The sequence below is a fragment of the Haemaphysalis longicornis genome, unplaced genomic scaffold (assembly GCF_048455015.1).
Source record: "Haemaphysalis longicornis isolate Haplotype H1 unplaced genomic scaffold, Haemaphysalis longicornis Haplotype H1 scaffold_1, whole genome shotgun sequence".
Taxonomy (NCBI): Eukaryota; Metazoa; Arthropoda; class Arachnida; order Ixodida; family Ixodidae; genus Haemaphysalis; species Haemaphysalis longicornis.
In genome coordinates, this window is record NW_027526203.1 from 98,896,052 (window position 1) to 98,915,874 (window position 19,823).

The 19,823-nt window shown below is 47.7% G+C and overlaps 1 protein-coding gene across 10 annotated transcripts in view; it reads right to left on the reverse strand.

Annotated features, from left to right (window-relative positions):
- The window catches only part of LOC144178386 (uncharacterized), a 201,449-nt gene that overhangs the window by 30,259 nt on the left and 151,367 nt on the right, over positions 1-19,823 (reverse strand). For all 10 annotated transcript variants that reach the window (XM_077706261.1, XM_077706244.1, XM_077706236.1 and 7 more), the window contains one exon: positions 15,534-15,633. In XM_077706261.1, coding sequence (XP_077562387.1) covers positions 15,534-15,633 — 100 coding nt within the window. The remainder of the gene's footprint in view (positions 1-15,533; positions 15,634-19,823) is intronic.

Genomic DNA, 19,823 nt, shown 5'->3' on the forward strand with positions numbered 1-19,823 from the left:
CCTTCGTCTCTTTTGCGCCATACATCTGTTAATAATCCGCCTCAGCCTCAGCACACCGACAGCACAGAGTGCGCTGCACAACTGAGGCGCTTGGCACCTCCCTCCGCTGTGGGAGCTGTGTGGGAGCTGCCAAACACGATCAGCCGTGGCTCTCCCTCGTAACCGAAGTCGCTACGCGACGTTCGAAGGAGAGCACTGCCTCAGCGAACGCACACAGCATGATTAAACTGGCACCTCTGCCAACGTTCCAGGTGTAACCATTGGTGAAGAAACAGTGACAACACAATGCTGCGTCAAAAGCACGGAACACAAGGTGACGCCGCACCTTGGCTGCACCGTGACCTTTGCACACGTAGAAAGGAGGAGGGCCTTCAGGCAGTGAAAGAACCAAATGCCCACTTGTATACCAAAGCCACAAATGCTCGAAGCTCACGTCGTTGAAAAGCATTTTGTGTAAAGTGTGCATTGAGCCTGACAGCCCACTTACAGTGAACCCTCCAATAACAAAACCACCAGGGAAAGCAAAAAAAAAAAAAAAAAAAAAAAAATCACTTGTGTGGGAATTTCGTTGCTGCGAAATGAAACATAAACGACAGGAAAATCGTCCGCAAACCAAAAATTTATCTCCGAAGGTCGGTTAATGTTACTTTGCGAGCTTTAGCTTGCAGCAACTTCACAGCTCCAGCTCTCACACTATAAGAAGTGGTCCATTGCTAGACGTGCTTGCCAAGAACGACCGAATCATCCAACGCATCCAAGACAGCCTGCGGGTTCGCCTTCTCTGCACGTTTTTCCCCTTGTACCTGGGCACCGAGCATGTCCGAGCATTCCAGCTTGTTCTGTTGAACTTAGCCAGAGAGTGGCACCTATGCTGTTCCCAAAGCTACAGTGAAACGAAACCAAGAGAGCGCCGCTTTGTTGATGTCCGGAAAGGCCACAGCCACAGCCCGCAGCTGCAGGCAGTCCCACGCATGTCGGCGCTATTCTCCTCTCCACCTGGGCCACTGAGTTGGGCAGTGATGGCTGCCTCATCTTGTAGCCATAAAAACTTCCGGTTTAGGGCTGGCGGAGGCGTCTTAGTGAGCGCAAACCTGCTGATCGTCACACACACAATGAACGCTAGCGTGGCCCATGCCAAAGCTGCGCAGTGAGTCACCACGTGTCGCCTCCTGTTGGCGCCGCTGCCTCCACAGCCACCTGCAGCACGGTCATTTTTGTAAACAAATCCAGGGAAATTCCGGTGGTACGAATGCGATTGATATGAATTTCGCTCTGATATAAATTTTCAAAATTCCCCAACCAAAATGCATTGCATACACCGTAAAAATTTTAGATGATCCGTACATATTTATCACTCTGGTGCAGGTGATACGAACGCGTGAGCTGCGAGCAGCCACCCATGGCGGGGACAAGAGGAGGGCGTCTTGGTGCGGCCTTGGTTGTGCGTGGGCACAAGAGCATTATGGCATTAGTACTAGGGTTGTGCGGGTACAGAATACCTAGTAACTTTCGAATCGAATATCGAATCAAATTAACAAAAAAAGATGAATATCGAATCGAATATCGAATTTTTTTTTACAGGCCTTGATTTTTCGATGGGAATCAGCTTGAATAAAACTAACACAAAAGGAAGAGGGAGATGCACGACACACTGCTAACTATCAACTGAAATTTTACTGAAGGAAACAGATATATACATACAGAAAAACACGAAAAATATGAAAAATTTTGTTCACGTCAGTCAGTGGTATGACTAGCGAAGATCGTTGTGCAGAAACTCTTTTTCGGTATGTGACAGGGCCACAGACAGCACACTGACGCCGCTATCTCCAGCTTCGTCTATCGCCAATGCTTCGACTATTTCTCGTCCGATCCTACTTCTCTTCCTTCCGGTAACTGCGATTTTGTGCACGTAGGCTTCACAGTGGCAGTCTCGAACGTGGGTAGCAAGGTGGCCGGAAGGGGTTGCTTGGAGCGAAGCAGCATGCTCTCAGGCCCTGTCGTTCAGGCAACGGCACGTTTGTCCGATGTAGACGGACCGGCACCTCAGGAAATTTTGTAGACCACATTTTTGCTGCAATCTGCGTACCTTGTCCGGTGTTTTTTGTCCCAAACTGCCAATGGCGCGCACCTGTTCACCTGACGGCACATGCCGTCGTGTAACTTTCTCCAAATCATGTAACTTTCTCCAAAACGAGAAAGTTTTGGAATCATGTACAGGAACTAAGTGTTGTGGTGTCACCTGGTTTCAGCCAGCTGTCTGGTGGCGCCGCCCGTGACAAGGGACACAGGGGGGCGTGCCCGAATAAAGTACTTCTTGTTGTGACGCTGACGGCTGCGGTGGTGTCTGCTCCGGCCCCGACGAAAACAGCGTCGGGGTCAACATAAAACACAACACTAAGGAAAAAGACCAAAGAAGTACAACGTCATGTCATAAACGGCGAAGGCCAGGTACTAAAAGGGGAAGAGGCGGTATTTCACATACGCGCAATGATGCAAGAGAAGTTCAGAAGAACGAAGAGAGGGCTACAGCATTTAGGGAGTGGGACAACTGAGGTGCGTACAGATAGAGAGATAAAGTTGGAGAATCTAAACTGGAAAAAAGCCAAAGAAAATGTTCCAGCTAATACGGAAACAGGGACGGATGAAATTGATGATTGTGGGGTTTAACGCGCCGACGCAACGCAGGCGATGAGGCGCGCCGTAGTGGAGGGCTCCGTATCAATTTTGACCACCTGGGGATCTTTATCGTGCGCCGAAATCTCGTACACACGGGCGTTTTTGCTTTTCGCCTCCACCAGAAAAGCGGCCGCTGCGGCCGGGAATCGAACCCGCGACCTCGTGCTCAGCAGTGCAACGCCTTAGCCACTGAGCCACCGTGGCGGGTGACGGATGAAATTCCTATACGGCTGGTCAACCTACTGGGTCCAAAAGGCAAGGCACAACTGATTCTAGCAATCGAAAAAGTGATAAAAACTAAGCAAGTACCGGACAATTGGCATAAGAGCAGGATGAAGAAGATATATAAAGTAGGGGCGTGCGAATATCAATTTTTCAATTTCGAAGCGAATTCGAATAATAAAAACAAAGTTCGAATCGAATCGAATATTTTTCGAATACGAATACTTACTGTTTTTTGTAAAATTAATGTTTTCACCATCTAGAGACACAAAAACTGCAACTTTATTGCACAACAAATCACACAAAGTAAAATTAGGAATTACACAATACCATTGCACTCAACAGGTTAAGGTCTGCACTCGCTTAAATGTTAACATGGAGAAAGGTTAACTGCTCGACATGTTCGGGGAACAGTGACAACCTCCTGCTCGTCACCACTTTACAGATACCGAAAACAGCCGCTCACTTGAGACACTAGTAGCTGGCATGCCCGAGCCCGTGCACATTGCCGCGCGCTGATACAGTAAAATCTTGATGATACTAATCTCGCGAGACTGAGAAAAATATTCGTATCATCCGAAATTCGTATGAACCAACACAGACCAAAAAATTTAGCGCTGAAAAAAGTTTTCGTTTATTTCTTTTCCTACTTTCGCGAGAAGAAATTCGTGATTTTTTCTGCTTTTTTTAACCCCCGTGTCGCAAAGCAGTCCTTTCTGGAGCACGTAAAGCTTCGCGCTCGTCTCCTCACTCGCTGTGCCCAAGCTCGCTACACGCCGCAACAGCCAAGCGTGAACCGCATAGGCGCCGTGCAGTGAACAGAGGGCGACACTGAGCCGCGACACCCAGCGCCGCCATCGGGGAGTAAGAAAAACACTGAGTCGGCCACCGCTCGCCAGCGTGCTCGGGTTTCGGTTGCGCTCCTGCTTGGCGGCACCGGATCAAATGTAGTACTATATGCAATTTTTAAGTTTTATATTAATTAAAACATACTACTGCAATTCTACCGCACCGGGGTAGGAATAGACTGAAGGACGGAATTGTTGACTACACGTACGGAGGAGGAAAGCAAGCGATATTGACTTTGCCATGCATAGCCAGAACGCAGGTGGAGCCTTTCGTGCGCACGTTTTCACGTTTCCACATAGTTTTTTCAGTGAATTTGTGTTTCCACTAGAAAGCACAAATTAATTAGCTGCTCACAGCATTGGAAAGAAGCCGTTTTGTTCGCATACTTGAAATCGGACCGCCGTGGTTTCGCGAGTACGGTGCCCGTCTCACAGGATCGATTGTTTGGGTGTAGTGCGGTGTGTACGCTGCGCTATGTGCTAGTAGCATTGACTTCAAAGCAAGTAAAATTACCTTAAATGCGCGGGCTTCAGTGTGGATCATGCGGGTGGGAAGCATCGAGAACTGTGCACCAACTGGGGGAGTGTTTCGATTGATTGTGCGGTTCAACTCGCCGACGCCAGACAGGTGATGAGGCACGCCGTAGTGGAGGGATCGGGATTAATTTTGACCACCTGGGGATCTTTCACGTGGCCAGAATCTCGAACACGAGGGCGTTGTCGCTTTTCGCCTCTATCGGAAAAGCGGCCGCTGCGGCCGGGAAACGAACTTGACGACGATTTTCAATTTCACGGCTTGAATTATCGCCAAACATTCCCAGAATGCGCCTTGCTCCTCGCCCATGACAGTTCCTTCCGGCTGGTGCCAGTTCGTCCCACCCCGAGAACACGGAGCGAGCAAGCTTTCTTACTCCGTGCACCAAGTCAACTATCGCCTCAGGAGCGAAAGACTACAACCTCTGTCCCTTCTTTCTCCTTTTCCGTGAATACATTCCCAATGTACACGGGTTTCGCTGCAAGACTACCTCTTCCTTTTTACGGGGTAAGCAGGGCCTCCAAATATTAGAATCATCATAAACTCCGTTTATTTTTTGTTGTTCTCTGAAGTTGCTGTTGTGAGCCCCGTTAAAACGGCAGCTGAGTGTTATGTGCCGCATGAATTTTCATTATAAACGCCGCGGAAGACACATGCACAAAGCAGAAAAACCAACCTTCGTGCAAATACTGCCAATGCACGCGGTATTCGCTAGGAGGGGAAATTTATTGTAAGCTCACGAGTATTAACAGCTGGCAAACCGATATACTTTACTTTGACAGCAGCATGTAATCTGATTGGTAGTCATCGCCATTGTATTTTCTAAAAATTTCACGGAATTGTGCCGCCTGTGAGGCTGTGACCAGCGACCAGCCTTCCCAACTCGGACGATTCAGGGCAGCGAAGGCGGTAGCTTTCCTTCTGCGTTTTGTTTCTTTTTAATCCTCTCGGTCGATAACACTCCATCCTGTCGCCGTTGCAGCGTATTCCGCAAACTTGAGCCGCTTAAGCGCACCTAACCACTTGATAGAAGCTTTTGCAAGGGCGCGTGCACAGTGCCTAAAGCAGGCGGCCGGCCAGGACGGTGCGGCTTGGCCTACCCAGTGTTGCGCGGAGGCGCGGTAGATGGCGCTGCGCCCGCTCGGCAAACTTGACTGCACGGAGCCTATGGTGCGTTTTTGCACGCGAGTCGCTCGCCTCGGCTCTGCGAGCGCTGTATTTTCATGCCCACATCGACGATTTCGCGCCCGCGGTAGCGCCTACTTCGGTCAGAAAATGACGCACGACGCGCGCGGCAGAATGGAGGAGCCTGACTACTTGCGATGAGATCAAGACAGCCGGCTTGGCTCCGCCCACGGTGTAGGCTCCGCCGGAGATGGTTAGGCTTAGCACCCCGGCAAATATTTTATGGGCACTTTCACTAGCGGCGCGGATGATGTTTTATAGTACCGTTTTCGCATGCATTATCAGCTCCTTTACCGCACAAGCAACTTCGTGTCTCCCTTGAGCCGCATTTTAAAGAGCGGTTAGAAGCGGTCGCTCGAGCGCCCGTGCCACTTCGCAGCTGGAGCCGACGCCATGTTGACGCCGCCGGCCGCGCCGCGCGCAGCGTGGGGGTGGTTTCGCGGCGGTGTCAGCGCGTTGGGCATGCGCAGAGCGTTTTCGCGAGCAGGAAACAACAGCCCGGCCGTTTCTGGAGAAAGAGTGACAAACTGGGGAGCGAGAGCCGTCACTTGCTCGTTCGGCAGTCGGGTGCCTCGCCGGCTCGTTCGTATCTTCCGCCGGGCCGCGCAGGTCCGTTCGTAACAGCCGAAATTTTTCCCATTGCAAACGATGCAATTTCGCCGGGACTTTTCGGAAATTCGTATCATCCCGAAATTCGCACCCCCAGAATCGTATCATCGAGAGTCCACTGTAAATAAACACCGATACAGACACGCTCTGATTTTTTTTTTTTTTAAATTTTGGGTCGTTCGAATATTTCGAACAATAAAAGTGTCGTTCGAATCGAATCGAATACCAAAAAATTCGAATCGAATATTCGAAGTTTCGAATATTCGCACACCCCTAATATAAAGGTAAAGGAGATAGGGCTGATGCCAATTCGTACAGGCCTATTACAGTTACCTCAGTGTAGTAGTAGTAGTATCTGTTTGTTTTATGGCGCAAGGGCAACGATGGCCAAAGAGCGCCAACGCAACGGTTGATCATTTTGAATGATGTTTTAGTAAAATGGTGCTGTAAACGTGACGATATTAAAAGAGGTTAGTGTGGGGGTGTATACAGCCCCTCATTTAAAACAACAATAAAATTGGGGAAATGGGAATGGCAGGGTGAGAATGTAAAAAATAAAAGACACGCATAGCTTCCTCCCACTCTGAGGGGCCCCGAGGTTACACGTGGTATGATATGCGGTTTAAAAAGCCAATGTCTCCCAGGTAAGCAAAAAGGCGTTTACTTGGAATTAAGGGTTGATCAGCTAAAAACAACGAGGGATGAAGAGGAATCATGTGAGTGTAGAGTTCCCGGAAGTGCTTTTTCCTTGCCTTGTGGAAGTACCCACACTCAACTAAGACATGGCTGACGGATAGGCGATGTCCGCACCTGTCGCATTGTGGCGGTGGTTTGCCCTGCAGAAGGTGCGAGTGAGTAGCGTATGTATGGCCTATTCGTAATCTGCACATGTATACTTCCGTTGTTCTGTTGTGTTTTTCTGTGTTGTAGCTGCCTAATTGGGGTTTTATAGTGTGGAGTTTATTATCTGTCTGAGTGTCCCAGTGTTGCTGCCAGCGTTGTCGGATTGCCTTTCGAATGAATGGTTTCCAGTCAAGATAGGGAAGCTGCTGAACGTCGACGCTACAGCGAAGTGCTGCCACAGCGGCGCTCTGGTCTGCGAGTTCATTACCAGGAATGCCACTGTGTCCAGGCACCCAACACATGACTATGACCTGTTTTAAAGCATAGGCTGCCATTATCTCTTTAACTAACCTGTTCAGCACAATGTTCCTACTCGGTTTTCCATAATGCAGTGCTGTCACAACACTCAATGAGTCTGTGTATATAATGGATTGTTGTATCTTTGTTTGTATTATGTGTTCTAGCGTAATTAATATAGCATGTGCCTCAGCCGTAAATATACTTGTGTTTCTGTTTAGTGTCCTTGTGCTGGCAAAATTGGGACCGTGTGCAGCACATGCCACAGCAGTGGCAGTTTTGGAGGCATCTGTGTAAAAAGCAGTGTATGGGCATTTGTTTTGCAAGTGCAGGAAGTGTTGTAGGATGAGTTCTGTGGGTGAATGTTTTTTGTAAATTTCCTTGAACGACATGTCACAGGTGACAGGGCGCAGTTGCCAAGGCGGCATGAACTCAACGAAGTCAGTTTTGTAAGATTCAGATAAAATAACCCCAAGTTCCTCTGCCTCCACCTTCACTCGGATAGAGAAAGGCAGAGGAAGTGACGGACGGCTCAAAAACAGCCTTTCGGACGCTTTGTTTTCAAGAATAGCATTTAGCGGATGACTATTTAAGGATGTCGCCCTTACGCAGTACAAAAGTGCCATGTAGGTACGCTGGTGCTCTAAGCACCACTGATCCGTTTCTGCATAGAGGCTTTCAATAGGACTCGTCCGGAAAGCTCTGGACGCCAGGCGCAGCCCCAAGTGCAGCACTGCATCCAGCATTTTTAGAGCTGTTTTTGAGGCAGACCCATACGCTACACTTCCGTAGTCGATACGGGACCTCACAAGACTGTTAAAAACACGTAAAAGGCATGTTGTATCTGCACCGTACGACTAGCGGGAAAGGACTTTTAAGATGTTCATAGTCTTCATGCATTTCATTTTAAGTTGTTTAATATGTGGGATGAATGTAAGCTTATCATCTAAAACTACTCCAAGAAACCTGTGTTCTCTTTTTACGGGTATGTGAACTCCCTTAAGTTGTATGGTTGGTTGCAGATGGATCCCACGCTTCCTGGAAAAGAGAACACAAGTGCTTTTCTACGGATTTAGGATAAAACCATTTTTGTCTGCTCACTTGGCTAGTGTGCAGCTAAGTACTCCACCCTGGGGAACGCCATTTTCTTGTGTATACGTCCTGGATAATGCTGCACCAACTCGTACCCGGAATGTTCTATCTGATAAGTAGCTTTCCAGTGTGTTTAACATGTTTCCACAAATGCCGACAGATTTAAGGTCATGCAGGATGCCATACCGCCAAGCGGTGTCATAGGCCTTTTCAATGTCAAAAAATACAGATATACAGTGTTGTTTATGAGCAAAAGCATCTTTAACATAAGATTCAACAGCTATAAGATTGTCAGTTGTTGACCTGCCCAAGCGAAAGCCTGCCTGGCAGCTATCAAGGACACCATGATATTCCAAGAAATAGATAAGCCATCTATTGATCATCTTTTCAAAGAGCTTGCTCAAGCAGCTTGTCAAAGCAATAGGGCGATAGCTTGTCACAGAAGAGGCATCTTTTCCCTCTTTCAATATAGCTAACACAATTGCCTCTTTCCAAGCATGAGGAAAGTACCCAGCACACCATATCTTGTTGTACAAGAAGAGAAGAGTATTGAGGGTATCTATGTGCAGGTGCTGAATCATTGTGTATGTTATTTTATCAACTCCTGGCTCCGAAGCGCGGCATGTGTTGAGGGCTACCATAAGTTCCTGCAGCGAAAAATTAGAGTTATACCCGTCATTAGATTTCTTGTTGTCACGAATAGGCTTTCTTTCAACAGATTCTTTGTATCGCCGGAATGTCTCGGTGTAGTGGGAGGAGCTGGAAATATGTTCAAAGTGTTGTCCCAGGGTGTTTGCTTGGTCTTCAAGTGTATCGCCAGTGGTGCTGACAAGAGGTGTGACATATGTTTTCTGCCCCTGCAGTTTCCGTATCCTGTTCCAAACTTTGCGCGTATCTGTATAGGAATTTATTGATGATAGAAAAGACCTCCAACTATCTGTTTTTGCCTGACGTCGGATTCACCGCCCCATGGCTTTTGCGCGCTTGAAGGAAATTAGGTTTTCTGTAGTAGGATACCTGCGGAGGACCCCGCAGGCCTTATTCTGAGCATTTCTGGCCTTCTTGCAATCGTCATTCCACCAGGGCCTCTGAAGATTAGGTGTGGTACCGGAGGTCTGGGGAATAGAAACGCTAGCAGCATCAAGTATATGTGCTGTGATGAAGGAGCACGCTTCATCAATACCTAAGTGTGTTATTGATGTGTAAGTAAGTTTCGACATCTCTTTACACGTTGCCCAGCCGGCACCAGCTTCTTTAAACTTTGCATGTGAAGTGTAACTGTAGGGGCATTTTTCTAAATATCTGAGGGTGACTGGGAAGTGGTCGCTGCCATAGGGATTTGTATCCACTTCCCATTCGATGGACAGAAAAAGAACGTGGGAGCCTATAGCCAGATCAATGTGTGAATATGTGTGGTGTGCTGTATTGTAGTATGTCGGCTGCTTTTTGTTAAAGAGACAAGCTCCGGATGACAAGAGAAAGTTTTCTATCAAGCGGCCCCGGGAATCTGTGCATTCCAATCCCCATAGTGGGCTGTGCGCATTAAGGTCACCAACTAGTAAAAACGGTTCTGGCAGTTGATCTATAAGGGACTCAAATTCGTAACTGGACAGACGATATTCAGGGGGAATGTACAGTGAGCAAATTGTAGTTAACTTGTTGAAGATAATTGCCCGAACAGCAACCGCTTCTAGGCCGGTGCGCAAATGAATAGATTGACAAGGGACAGCTTCTCGCATAGCGATTGCCACGCCACCCGAGCATTGCAAGCAGCTGTCTCTGTCTCTTCTAAATACTGAGTATTGGTTTAGGAAGTTGGTATGCTTAGGGTTCAAGTGAGTCTCTTGTAGACACAGGACGGTTGCTTGAGTTTTGTGTAGGATTTCATATATATCATCTAGGTTTTTAATTAATCCCCTACAGTTCCACTGCATAACTATTTGTGCTACCATAAATGTTTAAAGAAGATTTTGGCTGGTGAAGATGGATGTATCACCTACCACACTTAGGCATGATTTGGGCCAGTGACACGGGGGGCTGCTGGCTTTTTTCCCCGCCCCGCCATGGAGCGCTGTTCTTTCACCGCCTTTGGCGCTGGCTGAGACGGTGCCATTTCCACGTCCTCGTCTGAGTGCTGGGACAGCGACGAGATGGAGTCCTTGCGGCCTCCGACACGGAATATGTTCGAAGTGGAGGAAGGAATCCCTCCCACCAGAGTTTGTTGCGTGTTGGACGCAGAGGCGGTCGAAGGACCCGCCACATCTACATCCATGGCCACCTGAGGTCTGGTAGCCGGAGGAAGGGGACCGACGGCAGAGCCGTCACTCCTGGCATCCGTGGCCGACGCAACACTTGCGGGTGCCACAGGTGTTGTGTCAGCTGGTTGGGCTGCCTTAGGCAGCACCTCAAGGGGCTGGGGCGGCACCAAGTCTGCTTCACAGTACTGGGTGGCCGCAGTGACTAGACGCCGCTCCGCCCCCCGGCGAGCCACGTCGGCATACTTCGCAGAAGCAAAGGCGCTGAGCCTTTTACGCGCTTCAATGTCGAAACGCTCGCAGCAGCTGGCTGGGCCACCTCTGCGGCGGATACTTGGGGCGAATGACATTTTATAGTGCAGTTTTCGCCCACATTATCAGCTTCTTTTGTTGCGGGGCGTACTTCCACAGCACGCGCCCGGCTAACCACGAACGCACACCACGCAGGTAACGGGCAACTGACCCCAAGGCTTTATTCACCTTTGAATATATACACATGGGCAACCGTGGAAGTGGTGCCCTCTCTCGATCGGTAGCACACAACACCAATGGTCGCCGTGGTGCCATCTGTCTATATGAGCACACACTACATCTTTCTCGCATGAGCAATGCCTTTAGCTGCGTTTCAATGAAAGGTTAGAAGCGGCTGCTGAAGCTACCTGCACCCCTTCATGGCAAGAGCCGACACCATGTTGCCGCCGCCTATCGCATGTGCAGCTCATTTCTACGTGCAGAACACTTATTTTTTAAGTGCGAATGCACTTTATAAGCGACCCCAAACCTTCTACCGCCGGCGGCGGCGGCGGCGGCGGCGGCGTCCGCAGTCCTCCTCTCCCTAGCAACGGCGTGGAGCGGAGAGGAGCGTCGGTAGCAACGGCGCGGTGACGTCACTTCACCACGTGACCGCGCTTGCTCCGCCTCCTCGCCGTGGCTGCGCGGGTGCGCGCCGCTCCCCGCACCGCTCCTCGCGCCGTGACGTCATGGTATGACGTCACAGCGCGCCTCCTCTCCCCAGCAGCTGCCGCGCGCCTCTCTCTCCACCGTGACGTCACACTCTCTCCTCTCCCCCTCGCTCGGCTGCAGCTGCCGTGCGCCGCTGTCCCTCTCCCCTTGCGCTCGCCTCCTCTCTCAGCCACCTGGCTCGGCGCGCTCGGCGCGGCGTACCCCCCTATATATGCAGCGATAAACTGCCAGACCTCCGTGGGTCGGCTCGCGCGCGCTCACGGGCGAATGCCAACGGATTTTAACTTTACTCCCCCTCATAGCATCACCCCGTGCATTCGCACTTAACCATGTTCACCCTCGGGGAAATGCTTGGGAGTTTTTTTCTTGTTTTCCGGTGACACGAATTTTCGGGTGATACGAATATTTTTGCCACCCCTTGAGATTCGCTCCACTGTATGGCGGTGGCCACGTAAGCATGCTGTGGCAGTTTACACACTTTGAGTCCGCAAAAAATGCATTGGAGCACTTTTTGGACACCGTTAACCTAGGTAAAACGCCGACCTCACTTTCAGTGAATTTTGTTAATCTGGGATTGTTTTCTAAAAAACATTTCGTTGCTGTGAGATATGAAATACATGGGCTTCTAAGGACGCTCACCGGGGATTCGAAAATATTTCGTCGCCGTGGGAATTTCGTACCTGTACAATTTCGCTATCACAGTGTTTGACTGTATAGGAATTACCATATTGACTCGAATCTAGGCCAGCCAAGTTTTTAAAACACCTAAGACCCCTACACCCCCACCCCCCCCGACTTGTGCGCTCCAATTGGCTACGCCTGTGGGTCACTGTTACCGTCTTTTCAGCAGTGCCCCAAGGTGGCGCTAACTGCATGCCCTTATTTTGGTCTCAACAAATGCTCTGTGCATTTTAACAGTACAGTCTACACTCGTTACAGTGGATCTGGCAACAACGGACTTCCGGTTACAACAGACCATTTCTGTTGGTTAGTCTGGTCCCCATGCACTTCAAGTGGGGTCCACTCACTCCGCTCACAATGGACCTGGCTAGAGCAGACTATCGGCTACAACAGACTAAAGTTCGGGCGAAAATTGTATCGACTGGACTTTCACGGGGCTGGCACCCGATATGCTTTTTTTTGTTTAGTTTGAAAACTGTCATGTCTGGCAACATTGCTGGCAGCCGAATTGTCGGCGCAGCCAAGCCAAGCCAGTGCCACAGGCCGTTTTATTTTTTTCTGTGTGTGTGCAACCAGTGGCATGAGCAGCCCGGTAGCTGATTTCGCTGTGGATAAATCAAGCGTAATTAACGCTGTTGAACATGGGGGAAAAACAGGCTGACATCGCCAGAAGTACAGGCCTGTCTAAGCAAACGGTCTGCTCGAGTGTCAAGGGCAAGGACACTGCCAGTAAACGCGACTCCAGTGAGATTGAACAACAGCACTATCGAATACGCAAAGTGGTGCACCCAGAGTAGAGTCCGCCCTCGTCAGTTTTTTTTTATGTAATAAAGAACTTGGGTTCAGTGAAGTTTGGTCTTTATTATTCCCACGCATGCATTGTTTCCGTTCCGTTCGGTGAAAAAGGTAAGATATGCCTCAAGTTGGTTCCCATACTTTGTGCGCAATCTGCCGGTGGGCATGCGTCTAACTTTCCATTTCACAGCTGTCCACGAGATGATTTCGTATCAGCTGTTTCAATGACCACCCTAAAATCATAAAAAAAATGTGGCAGCTGCCTTGGGGGAAAGTCAGGCCACGATCCGATTTGTTTGACGAATGGTTTCCGGGAATTCTGCCTAGTCACGAAGGGATTTAAAAGAGCCTAGCTAATTCTGATGGCCACAACTGATTTTTATCGCTGGTTAATAATTAGTCCTAGTTATATTCTTGCTTTATTTGCTCAGCTTATCATGTGTCTTTACACACTTGACCGCATGCGCTAGGCCTTTTCCAAGTGCCAGTGCTAAGCTTTGGAAAGGGTGTTTAGGCGATTCTTTGGCCTCGCACGAGCACTGTGCAGAGGTGCTGCAGGCGTGCAGAAAAAACAAAGTGTTTATGGTATGTACATGCACTATCCGTCAAATTACCCACTTTTGCGTTAAAGCCCCCCCCCCCCCTCCCCCCCCGGTCGTATACTGCACACCTCGGCTACAGCGGACGTTTTTTTTTTTTTTCCGTATTAAGAGGGTCCATTGTAACTGTGTAGACTGTACACAGTAAAACCTCGTTTTAACGAAACAAGATATAACGAAGCAATCGTAATTCCCCTTGAAATTCCCATATGACTTTGTTTTAACAAAGCTAAAATTTCCTTGCAATGGCATAATGAAGCCTTTTTTTACTACGAGTATTTGCGGACCATTTTGGTACCTGTCAGGTCAATGTCTTACAGCGCGCAACGGGTCCCATCGCATCTCGGATGCGGTAGCAATTCAAAACCCGCGCTAGCCAGGTGCCACAATGGCTGCAAGTGCCTGGCAGCACGGGCGAGGGTGCGAGTCTCCAGGGCTCCCAGCAAGGATGCCTGGACGTTGCTCCAGCCACTCTACTGAGATGCGGCAGACCTGCTGCCCTGCTTCTTTGGCGCTCATGATGATGGCGAGGGCAGACCCGAAATAGCGGCTGCCATCACTCGCCCGAAGAAGACACGGCAAAAATTCATAGAGGACTTTTTCTCTGCGATGTGCAGTCCAATGATCATGGATGAGCCGTTTGCCATGCATACAGTGAAGATTCTTTGCTGGTTTTTCTTTTCACTTGTTTTTCTTGTTTTCGCGGGCTGCTGTGAGTTTCGGTGGTGAGCACATGCTCTCTTAAACGTAAATTGTCCGTAGAAATAAACATTGGCTATAACGAAGTAATGGTTATAACGAAGTAATTACGACCTCCCCTTCAACTTTGTTGATGATTTGATTGTAGGGTTTAACGTGCCGACGCAACGCAGGCGATGAGTGGAGGGCTCCGGATTAATTTTGACCACCTGGGGATCTTTAACGTGTGCCGAAATCTCGTACACAAGGGCGTTTTTGCTTTTCGCCTCCATCAGCAGCACAACGCCTTAGCCACTGAGCCACTGCGGCGGGTCCTTCAACTTTGGTATGATGTATACTGTATACCCCAAATGCAGTCTTACTAAATATGTTAAAGAATTTCTATTTCCGGTTTTTATTTTGTGCACTTGCAGCAAAACTTGGGACCCCATTCTATGAAAACCGCAGTAGGTCTACACAAGTTTAAACGAAGTTCAAACAAACTTTTCTGAAAATTCGTTAAGTTTTCCACAAAACGCATCTTAGAAGCCGAAATTGAAGTGGATCAAATGTACCTGACACATGCCCACACACCTCGTTTGAGCCCATATCGTAGAAAATTTAGGCCTACTCAGCACGCTCGCTTTGCAGGAAAACCAGAATTCTCATCTGTTAAACAAGAAAAGCTCGCAAAGTGCTGGATTTTTACGAGCACATGTGGAGAAATGGGGGGAGAGACACTTTCAACTGAATACAACCATGCCAAGTACGGCACAATGACAACAAGGAGAATGCCAGCACCAGAGGTGCCAGCATTTGTTCGTACCACTATCAAGAGAGACAGAGAACGCTTGGACACTAGGGTCACAGAGCAGGAGACAAGAGCGCAAGATGGTGAAGATTCATTCAGCGCCTCGATCCAGCTGGGTGCTCGTCTGTCTTTCTGTGCGTGTGCTCGAATAAACGTACACTCACAGAGCACACTAGAACAATCTGAGCCTTGTCCAGGCCTGAAGGTTTCCCGCCCGTCCCAGAGCAAGGCTGTGCAGTCGGCAAAAGGGATCATAAGGTCACAAGCAAGGCCGGCCAACTGCTGCGCCCTTTTGGCAAACAGTTTTTCCAAACACTGTGCACACAGTTTTCAACATGCAACAATGAAAGGCAAATTTCTACTGGGTTGGCAACTGCTGGCCAGCCAATGTTCCCACATACCTAAACAGCTAAAACAACACACTAAAAAGAAAGCACCTGCCTCGTAATTCAGAACCTCCACCAGACGCTTGATAGCATTCAGGCAGAAGGTGGTGTTCGCCACCATGGTCTTGCGCTTCTGATATGGGGCCTTCAGCAAACTGGAAGAAAAAGGACATGGGGGAATTAAGACAGACCACTTGCGGATGTACAGGGGGCCATGATGACAAAATGCAAGCTTGGTTCATTCGAACCATTGCATGGTTCTTTAGAACAACACTGACACTACTTTTGACACAAGCTTCACTCAATTAATTTCAGCTGTAGAGTGAGGAAAACAGAGAATGGGCGTGCGACTCACCAGCTATTTCCCCACACCATACCTCGGCAAAGTTGGCGCGGCTCACTCAAACTCACTCACAATTTTTTTTTTCGAATCACCACTCACTCAAACTCAGACTCAATGCTGAGCAGCACATCTGCGCTCACTCAAACTCAAACTCACATTGAGCTCAAAACTCAGAACTCACTCGGACTCAAAACTCAAAATGTACTCAGAACTCAAAATGTACTCAAACTCAAAATGTACTCAAACTCAAAATGTACTCAAACTCAATTTGGACTCAAAACTCAAAATGTACTCAAAACTCAAAATGTACTCAAATTCAAAGTGTACTCAAACTCAAAATGGACTCAAAACTCAAAATGTACTCAAACTCAAAATGAACTCAAAACTCAAAATGGACTCAAAACTCAAAATGGACTCAAAACTCAAAATGTACTCAAACTCAAAGTGAACTCAAACTCAAAATGGACTCAAAACTCAAAATGTACTCAAACTCAAAATGAACTCAAAACTCAAAATGGACTCAAAACTGAAAATGTACTCAAACTCAAAGTGAACTCAATACTCAAAATGTACTCAAACCTCAAAATGTACTCAAACTCAAAATGTACTCAAAACTCAAAATGTACTCAAAACTCAAAATGGACTCAAACTCAAAACTCAAAATGTACTCAAAACTCAAAATGAACTCAGAACTCAAAATGGGCTGAGAACTCAAAATGAATTCAGAACTCACATGGCCTCACAGAGATTGAGACAGTCAGAGAGTGAGAGTTTGAGAGTGTGAGATTGAGAGTGTGAGAGTGAGAGTGTGAGTGTGAGTGAGAGTGTGAGTGAGAGTGTGAGTGAGAGTGAGAGTGTGAGTGTGACTGAGTGAGAGTGAGAGTGTGAGTGAGAGTGGGAGTGGGAGTGAGAGTGAGTGAGAGTGAGAGAGAGTGAGAGTGTGAGTGAGAGTGTGAGTGAGAGCGTGAGTGTGAGTGTGAGTGAGAGTGTGAGTGAGAGTGTGAGTGAGAGTGAGAGTGTGAGTGAGAGTGTGAGTGAGAGTGAGAGTGTGAGCGTGAGTGTGAGTGTGAGTGTGAGTGAGAGTGTGAGTGTGAGAGTGTGTACCTTTTGCGATATCCTCATAATTATAACCAGAAAGCATTTTCATATTTGTTCCACGTGACCCCCTCGACGAGACCTTTAATTTGATACCCCACACACCCTAGCAGGGTCATATGGAATTCATACCAGTCAAACTAACCATGACTCATGACTGTAACCAGGACGCATTATTTAGGTGTCCGACATGATTCCCCTAACTGGAACCTTCAATTTGACGCCCCACATGCTTCAGCGGCCTCACCTTGAATTTAACCCCATCTATGACTCATAATGACCATCTCATGATTCGAACTACGAAGCCTTTTTTATATTTGTACCACGTGATTCCCCTCTTCAAGACCGTAAATTTGATACCCTACATTCCCTGGCGGGGTCACTTCGAATTTTACCCCAATATAAGACTCGCCATGACAATCTAATGGTTATAACCAGGAAGCATTTTTGTATTTCTCCCACGTGATTCGGCTCATCAAGACCATTGATTTGATACCCATCACATCCTAGCGGAATCAATTTGAACGTTAAACCAATCAATGACTAACCATGACTATCTCATGATATAGCCCTACCACATTTTTGTCCGTGATTTTCCTTATCGGAACCTTCAATTTGATACCCCGGACACCCAGTGGCATCATTGTGAATTTTAACCTAATTAATGACCCATTTTGACTATGTCATGATAATAATCAGGAAGCACGTGATTACCCTCATCGAGACCTTTAATTTGATACGCCCTAGCGTCATGAACCTGAATTTTAACCGAATCTTTGATTTACCATGACTACGTCATGATATATCCATATCTCATGTTCGTCCCGAATGATTCCCCACATCGAGACCTTGAATTTGATTCCCCACATGCCCTCGCAGCGTCATTTTGAATTTTAACCCAATCTATGACTCATTATGACTGCCTGATGACTACAATCAGGAAGCATTTTTTTTATTTACCCCGCGTGATTCCGTTAATCCAGACCTTTCATTTGATACCTTACACGCCTTAGCCTCATCAGTTTCACTTTTTACCCAATCTAATGTGGTCATTATTCTGTCTTAAGGGGCGCTGCCCAGTCAATTCAGCTAATTCATTTGAAACAGTAGAAAGGACAGCCCCCGCCCCCATTTCCCCCCGGCTCTCACCTCTTCCTTTGTGACCCCTAGTATATCAAGCCGTTAACAGTAGCAGGCGAACAACCAGCACGCCAGCGCCGCCGTGTGCTTTCCCACCACCCTTTCCCACGCTCTTAGTGGATCCGTCAGGAGGAAAAGTTAAGACAACCCTTTTTTATGACCTCACCAGTCAATTATCACTCACGCGCCCAGCCGCGAAAATTAGGTATACAGCAAGTGCTTATGGCCATAAAAATTCAACAAGAAACTAAAAAAAATCAGACACCACCTCCCTCCCAACCGATCATGCAGATCGCGATTGGTGCCATGCCCGCAGGTAACTTGAATTCCGAGCCCACAGTGACGCATGAAACTTAACAGCCAACCATAGCTGCCTGCTAGGCTACTCATATGTACTCAAACTCAAAATGTACTCAGAACTCAATATGGACTCAAACTCAAAATGTACTCAGAACTCAAAATGGACTCAAACTCAAAATGGACTCAGAACTCAAAATGAGCTCAAACTCAAATTGTACTCAGAACTCAAAATGAACTCAAACTCAAAATGGACTCAAACTCAAAATGTACTCAGAACTCAAAATGGACTCAAACTCAAAGTGTACTCAGAACTCAAAATGGACTCAAACTCAAAATGTACTCAGAACTCAAAATGGACTCAAACTCAAATTGTACTCAGAACTCAAAATGGACTCAAACTCAAAATGTACTCAGAATTCAAAATGGACTCAAACTCAAAATGTACTCAGAACTCAAAATGGACTCAAACTCAAAATGTACTCAGAACTCAAAATGGACTCAAACTCAATCGGACTCAAACTCAGTCGTGATCACTCGGCTCAAACTCACTCAAGTTCAAACTCACCATGCCACACTAGCCTCGCGCCCACTCAAACTCAAACTCACGCGTGAGTTTGAGTCCAAATGAGTCTGAGCGAGTGGACTCATGAGTGAGTTTGCCGACCTCTGCCCCACACTGAACTTACGACGTAGTGCTGACAGCCGAGGCCGACGAAATCCAACACAAGTTAAACAGGTCTTATAAGCGTGTAGAAGGAGCTATTTGCACTTGAATCTAGTGTGCATTCTTGTGATAGCAGTAAGAATGCTTGGGTAAACAATGGAAAAGGAAACACGTAAACATAGAAGCAGCTAGTACGGCCCTTTGCCGGCTGACACTGCCTAGCACGGCCGTCGGGCTTGCCTGACACGAGACTCGCATCTTTGTGGAGTCATGCCCTTTGTTTCGAGACAGCAGAGTGCAATAGCCAAGGTCTGTCCAGCAGCAGCCCCGGTCAACACACTGCCTTACGTTTAAGGGACCTGCCCTGAATGTCCCTGATTTTTCATATCATAGCGCTTTGGACCCCAACAACCCTTAGTTTATTTCTATTTTATTTATTTATCAGGATACCCGCCCGCAGCACGAATGCTGGCATTACAAGGGGGGGGGGCGACAACAATAACAACAACAACAAAAACACACTGCGTACAGGTTTGTACAAAACAAAATCAAACAGCAACAATCGAAGAAACACAAACTGTTGCACAACGGCGAACAAAGACAGCATACAATATTGAAATGAATCACCTCATCTGCAGGCATGCGACGAAAGTTTCACTCGACGTAAAAGGCACCTTGCAGCGAGTTAGGTTATTGCAGTCCGATATGGACCTCGGGAAAAAGGACATTTTAAACAGATTTGTTTTGCATGAGATTTCTTTTACTTCAAGTAAATGATCCCTACTGGATGAGATGTAATCACG